Source organism: Nymphalis io, chromosome 6, assembly GCF_905147045.1.
Source record: "Nymphalis io chromosome 6, ilAglIoxx1.1, whole genome shotgun sequence".
In the NCBI taxonomy this organism is placed as follows: Eukaryota; Metazoa; Arthropoda; class Insecta; order Lepidoptera; family Nymphalidae; genus Nymphalis; species Nymphalis io.
The window spans coordinates 5168224-5193000 of record NC_065893.1 but is presented as its reverse complement, the minus strand read 5'-3'; the positions used below and the strand labels follow the sequence as shown (position 1 = coordinate 5193000).

General features: G+C 32.0%; 1 protein-coding gene and 1 long non-coding RNA gene across 4 annotated transcripts; both read right to left on the bottom strand.

Moving 5' to 3' along the window:
- Positions 1-3586: 3586 nt before the first annotated feature.
- LOC126769077 (uncharacterized) lies at positions 3587-14250 on the bottom strand. 3 transcript variants are annotated; one of them, XR_007669307.1, is made up of 3 exons: positions 14000-14250; positions 4553-4749; positions 3587-4248 (listed from the first exon to the last, which is right to left on the bottom strand). It is a non-coding gene; the product is annotated as an uncharacterized LOC126769077 (long non-coding RNA). The 3 variants fall into 3 exon arrangements; XR_007669305.1 differs by lacking the exon at positions 14000-14250 and adding an exon at positions 4954-5204; XR_007669306.1 differs by lacking the exons at positions 3587-4248; positions 4553-4749 and adding exons at positions 12622-13283; positions 13589-13785.
- A 3801-nt stretch (positions 14251-18051) lies between these two features.
- Positions 18052-24386, bottom strand: LOC126769266 (ATP-dependent RNA helicase DDX54). Its single transcript, XM_050487938.1, has 13 exons — positions 24059-24386; positions 23641-23820; positions 23381-23564; positions 22885-23231; positions 22539-22749; positions 22198-22316; positions 21764-21877; positions 21207-21398; positions 20087-20200; positions 19815-19966; positions 19390-19525; positions 18730-18868; positions 18052-18562 (listed from the first exon to the last, which is right to left on the bottom strand). The coding sequence occupies exons 1-13, from the start codon at positions 24254-24256 to the stop codon at positions 18381-18383; spliced, it is 2268 nt and encodes a 755-aa protein (XP_050343895.1). The 5' UTR covers positions 24257-24386; the 3' UTR covers positions 18052-18380.
- Between the last annotated feature and the right edge of the window lie 391 nt (positions 24387-24777).

Genomic DNA, 24777 nt, shown 5'->3' with positions numbered 1-24777 from the left:
AGAATTTCACTTAGCACTTTAATAAATTTCTTGAAAACTAAGATGAGCATGAACAAGGCGATATTAAAAGAACCCAAAATTTTCAAGGAATTATACGAAAATATTTACTGGCTAGTTTTCTCGGTCTGTGTCCACTATATTGCATATAAATTGCAACTTTTGAAAATGTAAATATTAAGAGATTGATAATTTTTGCAATGAGAAGACTGATTGTTTCACGGATGAAAAGAGGTTAGAATTAGGTTCTATAATTAAATAAATTTAAGTTTTAACATGTACATATAAAATTGTTTTTGAATAAAAATTTGAATGTGATTTCAAAAGTTGTTCGCAGACAATCGCCAAAATGTCGATAAGAGGAAGCATGATCTAGTTAGTAAACTATTATTATTAATAATAATAAATGAATTTATTGTTGATTAGATAGGTATGCTAAAACACCAAACTGTGTACTAATACCATTGTATTTTGACTGGAAAATGTAAAAAAGGGTTTGTTTTTCCTGTCGTGCTAGAGTTTATTAGCAAATTGAATACCCAAATATGTACATCAAGGCAATCGATAATTTTAAATTATCAGAAGTGTGGAGTTTTAAAATATATATTACAATGATATTTTTCAATTCTATCAAATTTCTAAAACCATTGGTAATTTAAAAACACTCGCAATCACAACGTTTCCGATTACTTCCGTACTTTCCGTAATGACTTCATACCAAATTCGAGTATTTGCATGAATATAACTGCTGTTTGAAATATACTAATATGTTCAGCAAAATTGCTTATATAAAGTTATGCTTCCGTTGTATAATATAAATTACAATGAATAGATTGAAAAATGTAATGTTTGCTTTGAAAAATGGATGTAAAAGCTTGTTGCTTTATGTTATGTTTGTATTGTAATATAAAAGCTTATCCGGATATATTGATTTTAAAAATATACAATGACACCATTAATATGTCATAGTTTTGTACTCTAACGAACTAATTGAATATACTTTCGTTAACAATGATAAAAAAAAATATAAATGATCACAAATTTATTTTTTTCAGTGTAAACAATTTCTTAAGTTTTATCCATTTCTTTTCATTTTTAATATCTCATTACAGCTATTCAAAGTAGCTCATTATACTTTGAAAATTTTACTTAGAATATTTAGACTGTAAATATATTTGTTTCATACAATGATAATGTTTCTCCTCAAAATTAATTATTCATGTTATTTATCCAATGTGTACAGATAAATATAAATAAATTACATTTATGATTGATTACCTTAATTTTTTTAAATATTATACATATATCAAAAATTTTAATTGCCTTTCATTAATAGCACCTATACTATATACTAATATCGTAGACAGAGAAACAAACAGACCAAGGGGGCGTGAAACCGCGATTGAGACAGAGATAGTTTGTCAATTTGTGCGTGCGTATAATGCTGCCATAGTATAACTGATTCCCTTATATAGCTTATTAAATTTTACATTTTAATATTTTTTTTTTTTTTTTAATTAAAATCTTTTTTGTTATCCAACTACATCCAAAAGCCGTTGCATTGTTCGTTTTTGTTTCATTATCAATAGTACTTCAGCATCTTTATATGGCTACTTGAGTAGCGAAACAAACACCAAAACTGGTTACGCGATAAGGGACAAAAGATTTGATAATTCTGTCTCTGTCTAAGCCATTTGTAACGTAATTTTCGTTCACTTTCTTGAGTAAGTGAGAAGGAAATCATCAATGCGTCTAATTATTTCTCTGTCTACGGGTGGATGTCAGAACTGTGTGGTCATGCTCTGCTGTTATTTTGCCCATATTTTTTTTAACTATTTACTAAATCACACCCCAACACAAATTCATTGCATTTCAACCAACCGCCAACAAAAGAAAGTTTTTTGTTATTAAACAGAAAAATCAATACACAATATTAAGGTGTCAGTAATCGAATCGATAATGAAAATGTTACGTTTGCTGACTCATTATTATATCCACTCCTATATAAAATTCAAAATGAAGAAATCAAACGAAACTATCGCCATCTATTATCCGTGGATAAACAAAAAAATTGTTGATTGTTCATAGATGTGACTAGATGGCTCTTCTATCGCTTCATATACAATAAAAATGCAACGGTTTTTGGGTGTAGTTGGAAAACAAAAAAAAATATTTTAATTCAAAAAATGTATAATAAATATTAAAAAGTAAAAGTAAACAACCTTATTTTGCTTTAATTAAATTTTGAAAATTATTTATTTCCCAAAGCAGGGAATACAGTTACTATGGCAACATTATACGACATACTGACAAACTATCTCTGTCTCAATCGAGGTATCACGACCCCTTGGTTTATTTGTTTCTCTGTCTAATCGTCATTGCGTCTATTAGTTTCTCTGTCTACGTAAGAAAGCCACCCACGCCCACCAGACGGCGCTACTACAGCTCGACAAATAAAAAAAAATCTACGCTAACCAACACTAGATGGAGCTTTTCACTAATTTTGTTTTCGCTGTGTTATAATTCTAAACGCAATATTATTTAATACTTTTTACTGTTAATTTTGTTTGGTAAAATTACAAATGATTTACAAAACAAAATATGAAAAAATAAAGATCAGTGTATTGGCAAAACAATATATATATATATTAAGGTTTTTATTTGTGTGTTAGCCTTTGGTTAAGTTTATTTGTATATCATCATCAACCCTTCGTCGTCCACTTTGCTTATATCGTCACTCCACCTAGCCGCAATAAGCTCCAAATCTTCTCCTCAAAAGGGAGAAGAGGCTTTAGCCCAGCAGTAAGACATTAACAGGCTGTTACTGATATAAAACAAAATATGAAAAAAATAAAGATCAGTGTATTGGCAAAACAATATATATATATATATATATATTAAGGTTTTTATTTGTGTGTTAGCCTTTGTTAAGTTTATTTGTATATCATCATCAACCCTTCGTCGTCCACCTAGCCGCAATAAGCTCCAAATCTTCTCCTCAAAAGGGAGAGGAGGCTTTAGCCCAGCAGTAAGACATTAACAGGCTGTTACTGATACATACAGTAACAGCCTGTTAATGTTAACCGGAGGGCGTCCTACGCTACATTTGTCAAGGCGTGGCTCCACTCAAGAACACGTCTACTCCAACGGTTGTGCGACATGTGTTCAGCCACTTCAGTTTGTATATATTTATATCATTTACTATAATGTGTTTAGTCTGGTTTATGTATATTTATATATGTTTGCATGTATGTGCATAATATGATATAATTAATTTCATGCTGTTATTAATTTCTGTGCAATAATATTGTAATATGTTTGTATTGCATTCAATAAAGATTATACTTATACTAATTCTCTCTCCCATTAAAATAATTATTATTATTCTACTATCTACCACCAAATACATACCAAGAAGCCTACTAAAATGGGCTGTAATTTTACAAGCTTCATGTAGTAATAGTACATTGTGTGATATGTGTTACAACTTCCAATGTTTTAAGTTACATTATGTTAAGTTTAAGAAATTTTTAAATAAAACACAAAGCATATATTATTTTTTATATTTTGTAATATTTATAGGCTTGCATCTTAATTTTATCCATTTCATTGTATCGACTGATTTTGCCTTTCAATATTTTGTTCACATCTCCACATCAAGTTAGTTATACATGAGACAATAAAATTTTCTAAAGAAGAGTGCACTTCACATGATAAATTAAAATTGGAATATATATCAATATTCAATAAAATATTATCAAACAATTGCAGAGACACCGGAGATTCCTGTATGCACTTTACATTTACATATATTAAACAAAGCTTTCATAAAGTCTACGAATTTTGCAGATGGATGTGTCAGTGATCTTTTTGAATAATCATGCTCATATATATATATATGACAAATCACATCTTTCATCTCCTATAAAGCTTTTGATATATACAGGACAGTTTTTAAAGACCTAAGCCCTAGACATTTTCAATACCCAGTCTGCCACATATTTTTTGTTTCATTATGAATTAAACAATTACTTTCTTGGCTAGACTCGTTAGGTGCCTCCAGTTCTTGAAAGTAAAAATATAGCAAAAAATATTTCAATTATTTTAAGAAACCATTGTGTTGAATAAAACTCGTAACACTAGGTATTTCTGTAGGAAAAAGTACTGATGCTGGAGAAGAATAGCCATGTATAGTAGAGGTGGGTGCTGATCGAAGTGACATTGCTTGTTCTAGCAGATGATCAGGCGATGCTGTAAATAATAACATTATGTTACTTAGATCCTTACAAGCAACACTCATTTGGGGCAACAAATCTGGTATATTTATTTTTTCATATGAACACTATTTGTACAAAGATAAAAATTTAATATCTTAGAAAAAAAGGCTCGGTATTGTGTTTCACACGTAGTTAACACTAATTTCATCAAGAACATCTTACTCTAGCTTACATGGATTTATATCAGGCTGAAGCTGTTTTTATGCATAAATGGTAATACGAGAATAATTTATACATGAATTACTTACTTCCTTAAAGTATTAAGATTTATAACTTACATATATTTAATGTGGGAACTGCATTTCTTATTAACAGGTGACTTGGTAATTGTTAATAATTTTCAAAGTATCTGTAGCAAAATCGGATGTTATTGTAAATATATTCATCGCTCGTTTTAATAATACTTTCCAGATAGATACATGATAGATTCTTTCCTGATGAGGATAAACCCACTTTGGAAATCTGTACAATGGTCCTGAAATATAAACAAGTTAATGGAATATATACTTAGATAATAATTCAGTAGAACCAATAAGTAATCGTTGGTTAGAAAGAGTTTCTCTACTTTTAAATTTATGAACAAGTACCAATATTAGAAATATTCAAGAACTTACTAAAATATTATATTATGGCCTTTGCAATATAAAAAGTATGTATTTATATATATATATAATCTTACCATGCACCCAAAATAACATTTCAATTCAGATTTTTTGGTTATTTTTTCCTTTACGCTTAAAATCGAAGTCCAAATCAAAGCCAGGTACGTCGTAGAAACGGGACAAAAACCAATTAACGTAGCAAGTTTATAATCGTGGAAGCAAGTCGTAGAGTCCATAAACAGTCGATAACTCGATATTTTAATAGAAACCACAAAGCTTTCCACTGCTTCTATACAAGACAGGATTTGATTCTCGTTAATAAGCACGGTATGAAATATTTTGAATTGCCAAATAGTTTTCGTTAGAAGCAGATAGTGTTGCCGCTTAAAATGTTATTTAGCAACAATAAAATATTTAAAATTACAAAAACTTTTGAAAAATATTCTAATATGGTAAAAATATATATGAATAACATATAATATTAAACTTTAATAAATAAATTTTTTGTATATAAAGCGATAGAAGAGCCATCTAGTCACATCTATGAAGAATCAGCAATTTTTTTGTTTATCCACGGATAATAGATGGCGATAGTTTCGTTAGATTTTTTCGTTTTGAATTTTATATAGGAGTGACATCCCCATGGATAAAATAGTAAATCGGCAACGTAACATTTTTCATAATCGATTCGATTATTGACACCTTAATATTGTGTATTGATTTTTCTGTTGAATAACAAAAAACTTTTTGTTTATTTTGTTGGCGGTCTCTATGAATTGAATTTCGTTGTTAATTTGTTGAAATGCAATGAATTTGTGTTGAAGTGTGATTTAGTAGATAGTTAAAAAACTTATAAGCAAAATAGCAGCAGAGCATGACCACACAGTTCTGACTTCCACCCGTAGACAGAGAAACTAATAGACGAAATGACGATTTCTCACTTACTCAAAAAAGTGAACGAAAATTACGTTACAAATGGCTTAGACAGAGAGAGAATTATCAAATCTTTTGTCCCTTATCGCGTAACCCGTTTTGGTGTTCGTTTCACTACTCAAGTAGCGAAACAAACTTGACAGTTGGTGCGTCCATTGTATTTTTTTTTGTTCAATTTTTGCTTATTTTTATGTTAGAAAATGATTCTAATCCAGGGAAAAGACCGAGAAACAATCCTTATATCATATCGAAGATTATACAATGGTGCATTGTCGTATTATTTCATGTTAAAGCGATAGCAAGAAGAAAATTGCCGGCGTGTGTTTTCACGCGTAAGTACGACGGTTGGGTCCTTAATATAGTTTCTCAGTGATGTTTATTTAATCCATAGCATGATAGAACCTTATACTGCATTAAAATCCTGAAGATAATAGAATTTTCCAGTTTTTATCATTCATAACCTATAATTATTTATCATGTAATTGCTGCCAGCGTCAGCTAAAAAAATGTCCCGATTTTTGTAAAAATTTCGACTCGTCGACAATGTAAACAAATAAATACGGAGTCCAATAATAACCTAAAGTGCTTCGTTATACATAATTATGTTATTTTAATTTATTCGTTCTCCTATTTAAAATTTTTCATCAATTTATAATATTATTAGATTCCGAGTCAAGAGGTTAACATAGAAATATATGTGTCGACCATTCTTTATTAATAAATTAATTGAGTGTTTTAGATTTCAACGTCTGAGGAGAATGCTAATCCAGTACCATATAATGATGCTGAAGTACTATTGATAACGGAAACAAAAACAAACAATGCAACGGTTTTTGGGTGTAGTGGGAAAACAAAAAAATATTTTAATTAAATCCTGAAAATTATTTATCTCCCAAAACAGGGAATGCAGTTACTATGGCAGCATTATACGCACACATTGACAAACTATCTCTGTCTCAATCGCGGTTTCACTGCCCCTTGGCCTATTTGTTTCTCTGTCTACGCGTCCACCATTCCACCTCCAATAGAATGTACGTAATCGAACGAATAAGTCAAAAGATACTAAGATTTGTAGCCAGAAACAATATGATTCCACCATTTACAGGAAACAAGATACTCGATTTATTAAAGTACTTTTATGATTACTAGATAGTGACCCCTGAAAATCGGTCAATTGTATTGATAAGGACTATAAAAATTATATTATCAAATTGGGAAAGAGGTGTGCCTTTTCACATTATAAGATAGCTAGAACAGATTACAATTAATTACTTAGTTGGTGGTACCGCTTCGTGAAAGCCCGTCTGGTTAGGTACTCATGCTCATCAGTTATTCTACCGCTAAATCGCAATACAATTGTTGCGTTCCGGTTTGAAGGATGTGTGACCAAATACAGGCACAAGGGACATGCGATGGTGTTCACTAAACATCAGGTGGCCCATTTGTCCGTGCGCCTACCTATAACATAAAAAGAAGTTAGGTTATGTCTCGTCATCCGTCGAAAATTCTATGATAGAACTAAAAAGATGCAAACAAACTATAGTGATTACCTATGTATAAACTCATAGTTTTCGATTTATTTATTTGCGGCGAATACTGCCACCAAGTGGCAGAACGTAACTACATTTATTATTTACATATATTATATTTTTTTATATGCATTATATGGAGATCGGGTATAATAATTGAATTAAATAGAGGCCTTACAAATTGTAATCATTCTTAATACTGTATACATTCTACCAAACCTTCAATCAATCCTTAACTATTATTAAATGTAGATTTTCAATTGAAATAAATTAATATACTTTTACAAATAGTATAATATAGTCGCAGACAGTACCGTGTCGACGGAGACCGCTCAATCAACTAAATGTTGCAGTTTGGTTAGGCAGCTCACACTGCGTAATTAACGCCTTACACATGGTCGCCAGAACTTACTCTGATTAGGCTAAATAATCTTTGCCTTAAAAAATTGCCTGAGTTCATCATTCACCTTTAGATCTATAAAGTTTGGAGTGGCAATGTGCATTTTTAAAGGGTCAGCATAACGTATATCTTTCAATGAAAAATCTCCAAATCTTTGTAAATTTTGGAGAATAATTCTAACATGCTCGGGATCGGCACCTTTAACTGATGTATTAATGAACCCTTAATTCAAAAGACAAGGAGTATTGTTTGTGCCCCTTGTAGGCCGTTTCAAACCGTTCAGTTCAGTTTCAGTCTGACCGACTTGCAACTGAGTCACTTCACGCAAAACCGGTATATAAACTCAATTAAATAATTACTTTTCTTCCTTCACATGCGACCAACTCTGTAACAGGATATCTGAATTACAGACATAACTTCTCATCACTTCGTAAATTTTCTTTGAATGATTATAATTACAGTAAAATAAATATTCAAAGAAATATTAACTTACATTTATATATTATTCACTTTCTAGGATGAACAGAAAAACTCCATCAAAAATCATCCCTATAAAGTGATTTACTAAGTCGCTTTACTATTAAATTTGAAGTATATGTTATTGAGAAAAACTTTGAACAATTGAAAATTTAATAATCATTTTATCAGTGGCTGCACTGAAAATGTTATTAAACAAATGATCACCGATTCGGAATGAACTATTATAATAAAAATAATGTCATGTAATGAGTGTGGTTTAAAAAAGTAATGTACGGTTTTTAAAGGATAATATGATATAAATTATTGAATTTATAATAAGATTCTAATATTTGCGCTGTCGGTTATACTTTAAATAGATTTGTGTTATGTTTTTATACAAAAGTCTTTAAATTAGTCTTTAATTTTTAATATTTTATCATGTAAAGAATTATTTTTATGGGACGAGAATTATCGTTATATTTATTTACTTTTGCGTCTAAATGACGTTACAGATTTTTTAATTTTAGTGCCATACCCTCCTGAGACCGAACAATCAGAATGGTATGCGAAGACTCATCAGATATAACTTATCACGAAAGACATCACACTGATACTTATATATAATGTACATTTGTAGCAAAAACTTTCATAAAAAATATTTATATTTTGCAAAATATTCTTCAAGCAAATATTGTTTGTAATTCTGATATTTTCAAAAAGATATTGTTTTTGTTTATATTTTATTTTGAACAAGTAGGCTAACATAACATTTTTCGCTCAATGTGAAATAAATGGAAACACACTTTGTCCCGTCCATTATTAACTAGTAACTAGAATTTCACTTAGCACTTTAATAAATTTCTTGAAAACTAAGATGAGCATGAACAAGGCGATATTAAAAGAACCCAAAATTTTCAAGGAATTATACGAAAATATTTACTGGCTAGTTTTCTCGGTCTGTGTCCACTATATTGCATATAAATTGCAACTTTTGAAAATGTAAATATTAAGAGATTGATAATTTTTGCAATGAGAAGACTGATTGTTTCACGGATGAAAAGAGGTTAGAATTAGGTTCTATAATTAAATAAATTTAAGTTTTAACATGTACATATAAAATTGTTTTTGAATAAAAATTTGAATGTGATTTCAAAAGTTGTTCGCAGACAATCGCCAAAATGTCGATAAGAGGAAGCATGATCTAGTTAGTAAACTATTATTATTAATAATAATAAATGAATTTATTGTTGATTAGATAGGTATGCTAAAACACCAAACTGTGTACTAATACCATTGTATTTTGACTGGAAAATGTAAAAAAGGGTTTGTTTTTCCTGTCGTGCTAGAGTTTATTAGCAAATTGAATACCCAAATATGTACATCAAGGCAATCGATAATTTTAAATTATCAGAAGTGTGGAGTTTTAAAATATATATTACAATGATATTTTTCAATTCTATCAAATTTCTAAAACCATTGGTAATTTAAAAACACTCGCAATCACAACGTTTCCGATTACTTCCGTACTTTCCGTAATGACTTCATACCAAATTCGAGTATTTGCATGAATATAACTGCTGTTTGAAATATACTAATATGTTCAGCAAAATTGCTTATATAAAGTTATGCTTCCGTTGTATAATATAAATTACAGTGAATAGATTGAAAAATGTAATGTTTGCTTTGAAAAATGGATGTAAAAGCTTGTTGCTTTATGTTATGTTTGTATTGTAATATAAAAGCTTATCCGGATATATTGATTTTAAAAATATACAATGACACCATTAATATGTCATAGTTTTGTACTCTAACGAACTAATTGAATATACTTTCGTTAACAATGATAAAAAAAAATATAAATGATCACAAATTTATTTTTTTCAGTGTAAACAATTTCTTAAGTTTTATCCATTTCTTTTCATTTTTAATATCTCATTACAGCTATTCAAAGTAGCTCATTATACTTTGAAAATTTTACTTAGAATATTTAGACTGTAAATATATTTGTTTCATACAATGATAATGTTTCTCCTCAAAATTAATTATTCATGTTATTTATCCAATGTGTACAGATAAATATAAATAAATTACATTTATGATTGATTACCTTAATTTTTTTAAATATTATACATATATCAAAAATTTTAATTGCCTTTCATTAATAGCACCTATACTATATACTAATATCGTAGACAGAGAAACAAACAGACCAAGGGGGCGTGAAACCGCGATTGAGACAGAGATAGTTTGTCAATTTGTGCGTGCGTATAATGCTGCCATAGTATAACTGATTCCCTTATATAGCTTATTAAATTTTACATTTTAATATTTTTTTTTTTTTTTTTTTAATTAAAATCTTTTTTGTTATCCAACTACATCCAAAAGCCGTTGCATTGTTCGTTTTTGTTTCCTTTATCAATAGTACTTCAGCATCTTTATATGGCTACTTGAGTAGCGAAACAAACACCAAAACTGGTTACGCGATAAGGGACAAAAGATTTGATAATTCTGTCTCTGTCTAAGCCATTTGTAACGTAATTTTCGTTCACTTTCTTGAGTAAGTGAGAAGGAAATCATCAATGCGTCTAATTATTTCTCTGTCTACGGGTGGATGTCAGAACTGTGTGGTCATGCTCTGCTGTTATTTTGCCCATATTTTTTTTAACTATTTACTAAATCACACCCCAACACAAATTCATTGCATTTCAACCAACCGCCAACAAAAGAAAGTTTTTTGTTATTAAACAGAAAAATCAATACACAATATTAAGGTGTCAGTAATCGAATCGATTATGAAAATGTTACGTTTGCTGACTCATTATTATATCCACTCCTATATAAAATTCAAAATGAAGAAATCAAACGAAACTATCGCCATCTATTATCCGTGGATAAACAAAAAAATTGTTGATTGTTCATAGATGTGACTAGATGGCTCTTCTATCGCTTCATATACAATAAAAATGCAACGGTTTTTGGGTGTAGTTGGAAAACAAAAAAAAATATTTTAATTCAAAAAATGTATAATAAATATTAAAAAGTAAAAGTAAACAACCTTATTTTGCTTTAATTAAATTTTGAAAATTATTTATTTCCCAAAGCAGGGAATACAGTTACTATGGCAACATTATACGACATACTGACAAACTATCTCTGTCTCAATCGAGGTATCACGACCCCTTGGTTTATTTGTTTCTCTGTCTAATCGTCATTGCGTCTATTAGTTTCTCTGTCTACGTAAGAAAGCCACCCACGCCCACCAGACGGCGCTACTACAGCTCGACAAATAAAAAAAAATCTACGCTAACCAACACTAGATGGAGCTTTTCACTAATTTTGTTTTCGCTGTGTTATAATTCTAAACGCAATATTATTTAATACTTTTTACTGTTAATTTTGTTTGGTAAAATTACAAATGATTTACAAAACAAAATATGAAAAAATAAAGATCAGTGTATTGGCAAAACAATATATATATATATTAAGGTTTTTATTTGTGTGTTAGCCTTTGGTTAAGTTTATTTGTATATCATCATCAACCCTTCGTCGTCCACTTTGCTTATATCGTCACTCCACCTAGCCGCAATAAGCTCCAAATCTTCTCCTCAAAAGGGAGAAGAGGCTTTAGCCCAGCAGTAAGACATTAACAGGCTGTTACTGATATAAAACAAAATATGAAAAAAATAAAGATCAGTGTATTGGCAAAACAATATATATATATATATATATATATTAAGGTTTTTATTTGTGTGTTAGCCTTTGTTAAGTTTATTTGTATATCATCATCAACCCTTCGTCGTCCACCTAGCCGCAATAAGCTCCAAATCTTCTCCTCAAAAGGGAGAGGAGGCTTTAGCCCAGCAGTAAGACATTAACAGGCTGTTACTGATACATACAGTAACAGCCTGTTAATGTTAACCGGAGGGCGTCCTACGCTACATTTGTCAAGGCGTGGCTCCACTCAAGAACACGTCTACTCCAACGGTTGTGCGACATGTGTTCAGCCACTTCAGTTTGTATATATTTATATCATTTACTATAATGTGTTTAGTCTGGTTTATGTATATTTATATATGTTTGCATGTATGTGCATAATATGATATAATTAATTTCATGCTGTTATTAATTTCTGTGCAATAATATTGTAATATGTTTGTATTGCATTCAATAAAGATTATACTTATACTAATTCTCTCTCCCATTAAAATAATTATTATTATTCTACTATCTACCACCAAATACATACCAAGAAGCCTACTAAAATGGGCTGTAATTTTACAAGCTTCATGTAGTAATAGTACATTGTGTGATATGTGTTACAACTTCCAATGTTTTAAGTTACATTATGTTAAGTTTAAGAAATTTTTAAATAAAACACAAAGCATATATTATTTTTTATATTTTGTAATATTTATAGGCTTGCATCTTAATTTTATCCATTTCATTGTATCGACTGATTTTGCCTTTCAATATTTTGTTCACATCTCCACATCAAGTTAGTTATACATGAGACAATAAAATTTTCTAAAGAAGAGTGCACTTCACATGATAAATTAAAATTGGAATATATATCAATATTCAATAAAATATTATCAAACAATTGCAGAGACACCGGAGATTCCTGTATGCACTTTACATTTACATATATTAAACAAAGCTTTCATAAAGTCTACGAATTTTGCAGATGGATGTGTCAGTGATCTTTTTGAATAATCATGCTCATATATATATATATGACAAATCACATCTTTCATCTCCTATAAAGCTTTTGATATATACAGGACAGTTTTTAAAGACCTAAGCCCTAGACATTTTCAATACCCAGTCTGCCACATATTTTTTGTTTCATTATGAATTAAACAATTACTTTCTTGGCTAGACTCGTTAGGTGCCTCCAGTTCTTGAAAGTAAAAATATAGCAAAAAATATTTCAATTATTTTAAGAAACCATTGTGTTGAATAAAACTCGTAACACTAGGTATTTCTGTAGGAAAAAGTACTGATGCTGGAGAAGAATAGCCATGTATAGTAGAGGTGGGTGCTGATCGAAGTGACATTGCTTGTTCTAGCAGATGATCAGGCGATGCTGTAAATAATAACATTATGTTACTTAGATCCTTACAAGCAACACTCATTTGGGGCAACAAATCTGGTATATTTATTTTTTCATATGAACACTATTTGTACAAAGATAAAAATTTAATATCTTAGAAAAAAAAGGCTCGGTATTGTGTTTCACACGTAGTTAACACTAATTTCATCAAGAACATCTTACTCTAGCTTACATGGATTTATATCAGGCTGAAGCTGTTTTTATGCATAAATGGTAATACGAGAATAATTTATACATGAATTACTTACTTCCTTAAAGTATTAAGATTTATAACTTACATATATTTAATGTGGGAACTGCATTTCTTATTAACAGGTGACTTGGTAATTGTTAATAATTTTCAAAGTATCTGTAGCAAAATCGGATGTTATTGTAAATATATTCATCGCTCGTTTTAATAATACTTTCCAGATAGATACATGATAGATTCTTTCCTGATGAGGATAAACCCACTTTGGAAATCTGTACAATGGTCCTGAAATATAAACAAGTTAATGGAATATATACTTAGATAATAATTCAGTAGAACCAATAAGTAATCGTTGGTTAGAAAGAGTTTCTCTACTTTTAAATTTATGAACAAGTACCAATATTAGAAATATTCAAGAACTTACTAAAATATTATATTATGGCCTTTGCAATATAAAAAGTATGTATTTATATATATATATATATATATATAATCTTACCATGCACCCAAAATAACATTTCAATTCAGATTTTTTGGTTATTTTTTCCTTTACGCTTAAAATCGAAGTCCAAATCAAAGCCAGGTACGTCGTAGAAACGGGACAAAAACCAATTAACGTAGCAAGTTTATAATCGTGGAAGCAAGTCGTAGAGTCCATAAACAGTCGATAACTCGATATTTTAATAGAAACCACAAAGCTTTCCACTGCTTCTATACAAGACAGGATTTGATTCTCGTTAATAAGCACGGTATGAAATATTTTGAATTGCCAAATACTTTTCGTTAGAAGCAGATAGTGTTGCCGCTTAAAATGTTATTTAGCAACAATAAAATATTTAAAATTACAAAAACTTTTGAAAAATATTCTAATATGGTAAAAATATATATGAATAACATATAATATTAAACTTTAATAAATAAATTTTTTGTATATAAAGCGATAGAAGAGCCATCTAGTCACATCTATGAAGAATCAGCAATTTTTTTGTTTATCCACGGATAATAGATGGCGATAGTTTCGTTAGATTTTTTCGTTTTGAATTTTATATAGGAGTGACATCCCCATGGATAAAATAGTAAATCGGCAACGTAACATTTTTCATAATCGATTCGATTATTGACACCTTAATATTGTGTATTGGTTTTTCTGTTGAATAACAAAAAACTTTTTGTTTATTTTGTTGGCGGTCTCTATGAATTGAATTTCGTTGTTAATTTGTTGAAATGCAATGAATTTGTGTTGAAGTGTGATTTAGTAGATAGTTAAAAAACTTATAAGCAAAATAGCAGCAGAGCATGACCACACAGTTCTGACTTCCACCCGTAGACAGAGAAACTAATAGACGAAATGACGATTTCTCACTTACTCAAAAAAGTGAACGAAAATTACGTTACAAATGGCTTAGACAGAGAGAGAATTATCAAATCTTTTGTCCCTTATCGCGTAACCCGTTTTGGTGTTCGTTTCACTACTCAAGTAGCGAAACAAACTTGACAGTTGGTGCGTCCATTGTATTTTTTTTTGTTCAATTTTTGCTTATTTTTATGTTAGAAAATGATTCTAATCCAGGGAAAAGACCGAGAAACAATCCTTATATCATATCGAAGATTATACAATGGTGCATTGTCGTATTATTTCATGTTAAAGCGATAGCAAGAAGAAAATTGCCGGCGTGTGTTTTCACGCGTAAGTACGACGGTTGGGTCCTTAATATAGTTTCTCAGTGATGTTTATTTAATCCATAGCATGATAGAACCTTATACTGCATTAAAATCCTGAAGATAATAGAATTTTCCAGTTTTTTCATTCATAACCTATAATTATTTATCATGTAATTGCTGCCAGCGTCAGCTAAAAAAATGTCCCGATTTTTGTAAAAATTTCGACTCGTCGACAATGTAAACAAATAAATACGGAGTCCAATAATAACCTAAAGTGCTTCGTTATACATAATTATGTTATTTTAATTTATTCGTTCTCCTATTTAAAATTTTTCATCAATTTATAATATTATTAGATTCCGAGTCAAGAGGTTAACGTAGAAATATATGTGTCGACCATTCTTTATTAATAAATTAATTGAGTGTTTTAGATTTCAACGTCTGAGGAGAATGCTAATCCAGTACCATATAATGATGCTGAAGTACTATTGATAACGGAAACAAAAACAAACAATGCAACGGTTTTTGGGTGTAGTGGGAAAACAAAAAAATATTTTAATTAAATCCTGAAAATTATTTATCTCCCAAAACAGGGAATGCAGTTACTATGGCAGCATTATACGCACACATTGACAAACTATCTCTGTCTCAATCGCGGTTTCACTGCCCCTTGGCCTATTTGTTTCTCTGTCTACGCGTCCACCATTCCACCTCCAATAGAATGTACGTAATCGAATGAATAAGTCAAAAGATACTAAGATTTGTAGCCAGAAACAATATGATTCCACCATTTACAGGAAACAAGATACTCGATTTATTAAAGTACTTTTATGATTACTAGATAGTGACCCCTGAAAATCGGTCAATTGTATTGATAAGGACTATAAAAATTATATTATCAAATTGGGAAAGAGGTGTGCCTTTTCACATTATAAGATAGCTAGAACAGATTACAATAAATTACTTAGTTGGTGGTACCGCTTCGTGAAAGCCCGTCTGGTTAGGTACCCGCTCATCAGATATTTTACCGCTAAATCGCAATACAATTGTTGCGTTCCGGTTTGAAGGATGTGTGACCAAATACAGGCACAAGGGACATGCGATGGTGTTCACTAAACATCAGGTGGCCCATTTGTCCGTGCGCCTACCTATAACATAAAAAGAAGTTAGGTTATGTCTCGTCATCCGTCGAAAATTCTATGATAGAACTAAAAAGATGCAAACAAACTATAGTGATTACCTATGTATAAACTCATAGTTTTCGATTTATTTATTTGCGGCGAATACTGCCACCAAGCGGCAGAACGTAACTACATTTATTATTTACATACATTATATTTTTTTATATGCATTATATGGAGATCGGGTATAATAATTGAATTAAATAGAGGCCTTACAAATTGTAATCATTCTTAAAACTGTATACATTCTACCAAACCTTCAATCAATCCTTAACTATTATTAAATGTAGATTTTCAATTGAAATAAATTAATATACTTTTACAAATAGTATAATATAGTCGCAGACAGTACCGTGTCGACGGAGACCGCTCAATCAACTAAATGTTGCAGTTTGGTTAGGCAGCTCACACTGCGTAATTAACGCCTTACACATGGTCGCCAGAACTTACTCTGATTAGGCTAAATAATCTTTGCCTTAAAAAATTGCCTGAGTTCATCATTCACCTTTAGATCTATAAAGTTTGGAGTGGCAAATGTGCATTTTTAAAGGGTCAGCATAACGTATATCTTTCCATGAAAAATCTCCAAATCTTTGTAAATTTTGGAGAATAATTCTAACATGCTCGGGATCGGCACCTTAAACTGATGTATTAATGAACCCTTAATTCAAAAGACAAGGAGTATTGTTTGCGCCCCTTGTAGGCCGTTTCAAACAAAAACCATTTCGTCGAATAATCTAGACCTGCAGAATCAAGAGCACGAGTCTATAGTTGACATGTTTGGTTATTATCCGGAGAAAGCGAACTCAATCAATTATTCGAAGGTATTTGCGTGTAAGATGAAGTTTGATAAATATTTTGCAATAAAATATTGATCAGCTTACCAATCTTGTATCTCAAATCCAAATATGGAGTTAATATGAAAACTTCATCCGCATCCTTCGTCTACCGTATGACTCGCTATCAATGGAATTTGGATCACTTTGTTTTTTCTTTTCTTCGACGCCGGGTTTAAGACCGGAGATTGTCTAGACCGGCTATTACAACCTGCGCCTTGCTCTAAACCAATATGAGATCCAAGTACACATTTTCTACTTCACTTCTCATAATTTATAATAGGTCAATCACTACTTAACAGTTCACACAGTTCACTTAAGCGAATGAAATAATCACTAAAATAACCTCAGAACATTGAACAAAAACAAATATTTACACTAAAAGAAGTAATGACGCTATGAAAGCAAAATGGCTAGGTTTGTACCCTGGGACCAATCAAATTGTGGGGGCGGACGTGATGTCACATCCCCACACTAAAGACAAGAAACAGGAAAGGAAAGTATACAATGCACTCACACGCCAAATAATAAAGTTTATTTTATGTGTATTATATATATTATAGTATATTTTTTGCAATAACTCTATCAAAATGTCTAAATATACATTCACATCATCTTCACTATACTTTGTGATTTGACAGATGTCGATATTAGTCACGCGCCAAAAGATCCAATATTCGCCCTAACAACTTAACTCATTGAGTAATAATAATATAAATAAATATAATATAAAAAAGTAATAATAATATAAATAAATAACTCATTGAGTAATAATAATATATATAAATACTGAATGAAAAACTGCTGACAGTAATGCATAAAACCTTAACTAAATCTTTATTAACTTTCAAAAAACCAAACTTACTAACGGTATTATAACATGTGCTATTCAAGAAGTGAGAAAAAATAAGTTAATTAAATAAGATTAGGTTACAATTATGTCATATTTATTTGAATATCAAATCATTAATGAAATAAAGAGCGAAATGAGTGTAACTGATACTTTTCATGTTTTGCGCACCATCAGTTGTGTGGATCGAGTCTGGCCGATGTCTTAAACTATACTACTAACATGCAAAGAAAAATAATATTAACCATAGTTATTCAATTAATTTCATTGTTCTAATATAATAAAAGAAAATATATAAAATAATAACACTTTTTTAGGAAACAATTTAATAGGAAAATTATATAATATTATTTACTTCCTTTTCTTCTTAAGACCCTTTTTATGTTTATGTTTAAGTTTTTGCTTTATTTTATCTTTACGCAATCGTTCTTTTACAATCTGCTGTTTGTCACGGAATTCTTTGGAAGAGGCCTCCGACTTCTTCTTAGCCACGCGTTCGTTGTGTTTTACCCAGCGCGGTCGGAACTCTGAGGCTAAAGACAAAACAATGCATCTTCTATTACAGATATAATACAATTATCCTTAGTATACAACACAAGTGTACAAATAATCTTTGCAATAATCACGATCGTTAGTCGTAGGCATATTATTGTGGCTTTAATAGTCAAAACCTAATAAGTAAGGAGTGGAGATGCGTCACCTGTGTGGGCGCGCTGGCCGTCGTGCTCGTCGTGCTCGTCGGCGGCGTTGCGCGCGCGCCACGCGTCGTACCGCCCGCTGCGGAACGACGCCGGCACGCGCCCGCCGCTCTCCGTGCGGATCATCTTGCGACCGCCGTCCTAGTACCATTGATCATTTTAATACTTATTGTTCTATAATAAAAAGAAGAAATTCCGGCAAGAATGCGAAATGCATCTTCTCTTTTACTAAAAAAATTCCAATGAACCAGCCCGCGCGACACCAGTGCAAGCAATTAGATGAGATGTTAAATCTTATTGATTTTTTTTACATCCTAGATTTAAGGCCAACTATTTTAACTGCAAACACACGAAGTATATAAAATATCTTAATTATTTAGTTCCAATAGTAAACTTTACTCAGGGAAAACATCAGTAATAGGATAGGAGTATTTTAAATTATATATTATGTTTAATTTAAATTATATTTGTTATCCAACTTATTTCAATTTCATATATAAAATTTGTAATTCAATGAATTCCTAAAAAAATAATTTGTGATAGGTATTTCGTATTTTAAATATGTGAGAAAAATATTTCGTATGTTCTTTCAAGCAAAGCATGTATTTTGGCCTGCGGCCCTAGGGCACGTATAAAGTATGACAAAGACAAGGAGTACGCACGGGGTCGACGTGCACCATGCGCTTGCGCTTGCGGTCCCAGCGCAGCTGCGCGCGGCGTTGGCGCAGGCCCGCCTCGCTGTCGCCGCGTAACTCCAGCTCCGCCGAAGACGCGCTCGACGCGAAGTTCACCGCCATGCTGAAACATTACCGATTACATTAAGTGTCATATTAGAACTTACAAATTGTATAAAATATTACCTGTGATACAAATTTTCTAATTTCTGGTTTAGTTGCGTTATGCATTATGAAAATGTTGTGTGCAGTTATTATTTGATAACAGTTTTAGTTTAATTTATAGTGTAATGCTGAATAAAATTGTTTGAATCTGTTCTCTATTACTACGTCTAATAAAATAAAATAAAAATAAAACTTATGCGCATATTGTACATTTTTAACCATATCATTGTTTTTAATTTTGTACTTACCCGGCCTCTGTATGTTGGTCGCTAGCAAAGTGAGGTATATAATTTTCGTCGCGTTGTACGACCTTTTTCTTTTTCTTTATACATGCGGTTTTGTGAGCGTCCTTGGCGGGGTCGTTATTAGTATTGAAATTCTCTTCTAATACTCCATCTCCCTAAGAAAGAAATAATGTTACTTATTACTAGATTAAAAAATATTCGTTAATAAGTAATATAAATTAAAATAAAAACTTGTGATATTTAAATTTCAATTCAGTTTCCAATATAATAACTACTTGTTGATTTTTATTTTCCCTTGTTTTCTGAATAGTTTTTCCGTGCACGCGTCGCTTCGCTTTCATGGCGAGGTACATCGGTGAGTCCTGTTTTCCAGTCAGCTCGAGAATCGTCTGCAATAAAACATGAATATGATATTAGCTATGTCGGTAACAACGGTATAAGTTTAAGAAAAAAATTATCATTTATAGATAATTTTATTCCTCAGTCTTAATAAGGGCCAGTTACCGATAAATTTCGAAAAATAATATTGAAGGTTGGGCTTTTAAAAATTTAAATATTTTACGCGATAAGTACAAGCAAATCACACTAAAAGTACAAGCAAGCGTACACTCAACGGTAACGTTACTAGGTGATAGGAAAAAACCTTGACTGCTTCGTTGGTCTAGTCATGTAAGGCCGCAGACCCGGAGGTCTTGCGTTCAAAGCCCAGGTCGGGTCAATAAAAAGTTATTGAGTTTCTCTGTCGAAAATTTTCAGTAGCAGCCCGGATTCTGGAAGATGGAGGTGTGTGTACTCTCCCGTGCCTCGGAAAGCACGAAAAGCCCTGGGTCCTGCGCCTGAACTCTTTCCGGTCGTGTCGGATTGCCGTCCCATCGAATTAACAGAGTTAGGGAATAGAGAGTGCACTTGTGTTTGCGCACACACTTGTGCACTATAATTATAAATATTTCCTGCGTAGTTGGCTAATCTCTCTTGAGTCGCCTTGGTCGAATTCGGTCTGGAGGACATTATAGGTGGTAGGGCTTTGTGGAAGCTCATCTGGGTACCTACCCAGACCAACCAATCATCAGATATTCTACTGCTAAACAGCAATACTTAGTATTGTTGCGTTTCGATTTGAAGGTTGAATAAGCCAATGGCACAGGCACAAGGAACATAACAATCTTACCCCAAGGTAGCATAAAAAATACGCCTACCATTAAAAAAAAAATAATAAGATCTTCGCACTTTGAATGTGCTGCCGCGTATATAGCTGTTCATATTGTCAAGAGATGGGACCGGCGTCGGGACGCTTTTCAAAACGAAATGTTATACTGCCCTATGGCCTCTCACCGAGAACGAAAAGTTACACGTGCTCGCACTCTGTCTCTGTCTCCCTGTCGTAAAGTAACTCACTCCTTTCGGCGTGTAGTTCCGGATCTGCTCGGCGAGGTCGGCGCCGACGCGCTCGAGGCGGTCGCGCAGGAAGGGGTGCGGGCGCGCGGGCGGCGGCGTGGCCTTGGCGCGGCGGTTGGCCTCCGCCGACGCCGCCTCCCGCCAGCGCACGTACTGCTGCCAGCCGCGTCCGCACACGCGGCTCGCCTCCTCCTGCACGAGAACAACTCCGTGTGTTTTATATTGCAACATTTAATTCCACAATCGTGGGTGATATAATGTATACAGATATGTCGCATAATTGCTCGAAATGCTTGCTCAAAATAGGAATATTAACATAATACACGCAGCATTAAGAGAAGCCGGGAAAGAATGTGTTTAAATCAATGAAATGTTTTGCTAGGTTACTTGATACATACGAAATATACAAAATTACTATTAAATATCTATCCTAGTATTTTTGTTATCATATTCCGTATTTTTGTTTTCTATCATTACTTCTCCTGAAAAATGTATTAATATTTTGGCAACTTATTATGATTGGTTTATATAATATACAGATAATAACGATTTCTTACGATTTCCGAGATGTTCTTTTCCCAGGTCACGACATCCTGGTGTCTAAGTTCCAGCGCGCTGATGGGTAAGCTTCCCCACACGCCGCTAGGACACTCATCTCCATATTCTGTTATCTATAACATCATCGTTAAATAAGTTATATAATTGTATGTTTCGGTTAGTATGACGCAGTGGGTAAATATAGGCTTGTATTTTTCTTTTGCAGTTACAAAAAGATAAAATACATGGCCATACAGTAAAAACTTGGACAGTATATATATATGTATATGCTAAAAATTTTTACATAACTATCCAAGATCAATTTAATTATTAGTTTATAATTTATTACATACATATATAATTTGAATAATTTTGTTTTGCTCATTGCTTAAGGTATAAGATTGCTTATTTTTCCCTGGTTTCAAAAAGTTTTATAGACAATAGAAGCTCAAACCTCATCCGGAGAAATGAGTTGCGTGCCAAGGAAGAGGTGCAGGTCGAGCAAGTGCGCCACGTCCTCCGCCGACACCAGCGACAGCGCGCGACCCGCCCGCCCCGCGCGTGCGCTGCGACCTGCGCGCACACACACAGGATAGATATATAAACAGCGCTGCTGGAACGCGCCATTTTATTATCAATGTCATGTTAGCTAAAAGCTTGTGGCAAAACTGATGATGAAATACGTACAATAGTAAAAATTGCTTAAGCAGATAGCTTACTTGCATTTTAATTAAAAAGGGAACTTGTTCATTATAGCTTATATTATTTAAATACTAAAGAAATAAGCTTACACACCAACTCTATGGACAAAAAGCTTGGGTTTTGCTGGAAAGTTATAATTGATGACTGTATCCAATGACGGCAAGTCCAATCCTCTCGCAGCAACATCAGTAACCAAAAGAACTGAGCATTTTTTATTCATAAATTTTCCAAGAGCAATCTTACGGGCTGATGCATCAAGACCAGAATAAGCATACGTTGATGTGATGCCGGCTTGTTGAAGTATCTGAAATTATTTATATAATAAAAAATCCTTCAACAACTCACAACAACAACAATCTATATCTACTAAAGCCAAAAAAGCTATCTTGAAAGTATCTCGAAAGTTGTGCTTATAATTAGTATTTATAATAATAGTTACCAAATACAAGTATTCCACATGATGTTTAGTTGCCGCAAAAACTACTGCTTGTGGAGTTGTAGGAGTTATTACTCTATCTAATAACATTAACAAGGCTGCTGTTTTCAATTCAGATCGGACATATATCCAACCGAGCCATAATGTTGAAGGTAACTTCCAATCAACATCTAATCGTATTAGGACAGGGTCACTGAGACCAGCACGAGCAAACTCTACCAACATTTTCGGTAGTGTTGCAGAAAATAGCAAAGTTTGACGATTGGTTGGCAAACGTGAAACTATTTCTTGTAATTGCTCTCCAAATCCAAGTTCAAATAATCTATCTGCCTCATCAAATACTACAATTTCTGTAAAAAATATTTTGTATAACAACAACCTACAACTTATAAATAATACACACTGCAGCATGTAAATTGATTAACTAAGTGTTGATTCAATAAAAAATAATTTAAATTTTTTTTTTAAGTAATTTAAATAAATTATATAAAGTTCATACTTATGTTATCCAATTTAAGGTTCATTTCTATACATATATGTAGAAATCGTCCCGGCGTAGCAACAACAATGTCAGGAGCAGCACCCGACATTACTCCAAATTGTTGTTCAATAGATTCACCACCGAGAATTGCTGCCGAAGTTAAACCAGTAAACTTGCCAAGTTCCCTCATAAATCTCAGTGTCTAGAATTAAAATAAGATACAACAGTAGTGTAAATTAATTGAACAATTAAAATGAGGAAAGCCAAAGATTAAATACCTGTAATGCTAATTCTCTCGTAGGAGAGAGAACAAGGGCTCTTAAATTTTTTCCTTGCGGACACTTATTTACAGAAGCCATAAGTTTTTCAAGAATTGGCAGAACAAAACAAGCAGTTTTACCAGATCCAGTTCGGCCCATTGCAACTACATCTTTATTATCCAGTGCTATAGGTATTGTCTGAAAATTATAACATTATATATTTTATATTTAGTTTAGTAAATAAATTGAACATTGGGAATAAAATAAGAAAAATCATATAAAGATATTTCATATTCCAAAACATCTAAAATAAAAAAAATATTTTATTATTTTTAAAAACCTAGATGTCTAAAATCTAGATGTCTTTCAAAAAGGCAGTAACGGCGTATAATATCTGGAATTTTCAGGTTATGAAAATAATATAACACTCTCTCACCTTACGCTGGATAGGTGTCGGTTGTTTATAACCCCTCTTAGTTATACCTTTGAGTACAAGAAAACTTAGTCCCATGGACTGAAAGCCTCCAGAATTCTTTTTTTGCTTTTTGTTTGGCACTACGCCTTTCTCGAAGTTTTCGTTTACAGGCACTTCAAAACCTGGGAGATCATCCCCAAGTTTTGGAGTTTGAATCATGATGTAACAATTTTAATATAATTAACGAAAAAGTATCATTAGTTTATAATTAATCTTAAATACTCTAACTACTAAATCTTAATTATAAAAAACACGTGCATCCAGTTTGTTTTGGAATCTTAATTATTTTGACTTATCGTGCTTCTTTGACATTGACAAGCTTTATCTATTATCAATTTGAAATTGACGTTCCTGTAGACTGGCGAAGCATACCACTTTTTTTCTACTTTTTCTTGCGTGCAATCTACACTTATTGTGCAATCTACACTTATTGAGTCCAAAGAAAGTATACTATTACCACTAAGCTTTTAGATTTTTTAAATTATAATACGGCAATATGATAATTGGTTGGTCACCAAACTTAATTCCATAATTGTATTCAGAATCTCCGCTTTAGTAAAAGATGGACGTTATTGATTTTATATTATTTTTAAAACTAATCGGTATAACTCTAATATATTTGTACTAGGAAGTCAAAGCCTTCTTTTTTTATAAAAAAAGTTTTATAACTACTAATTAAG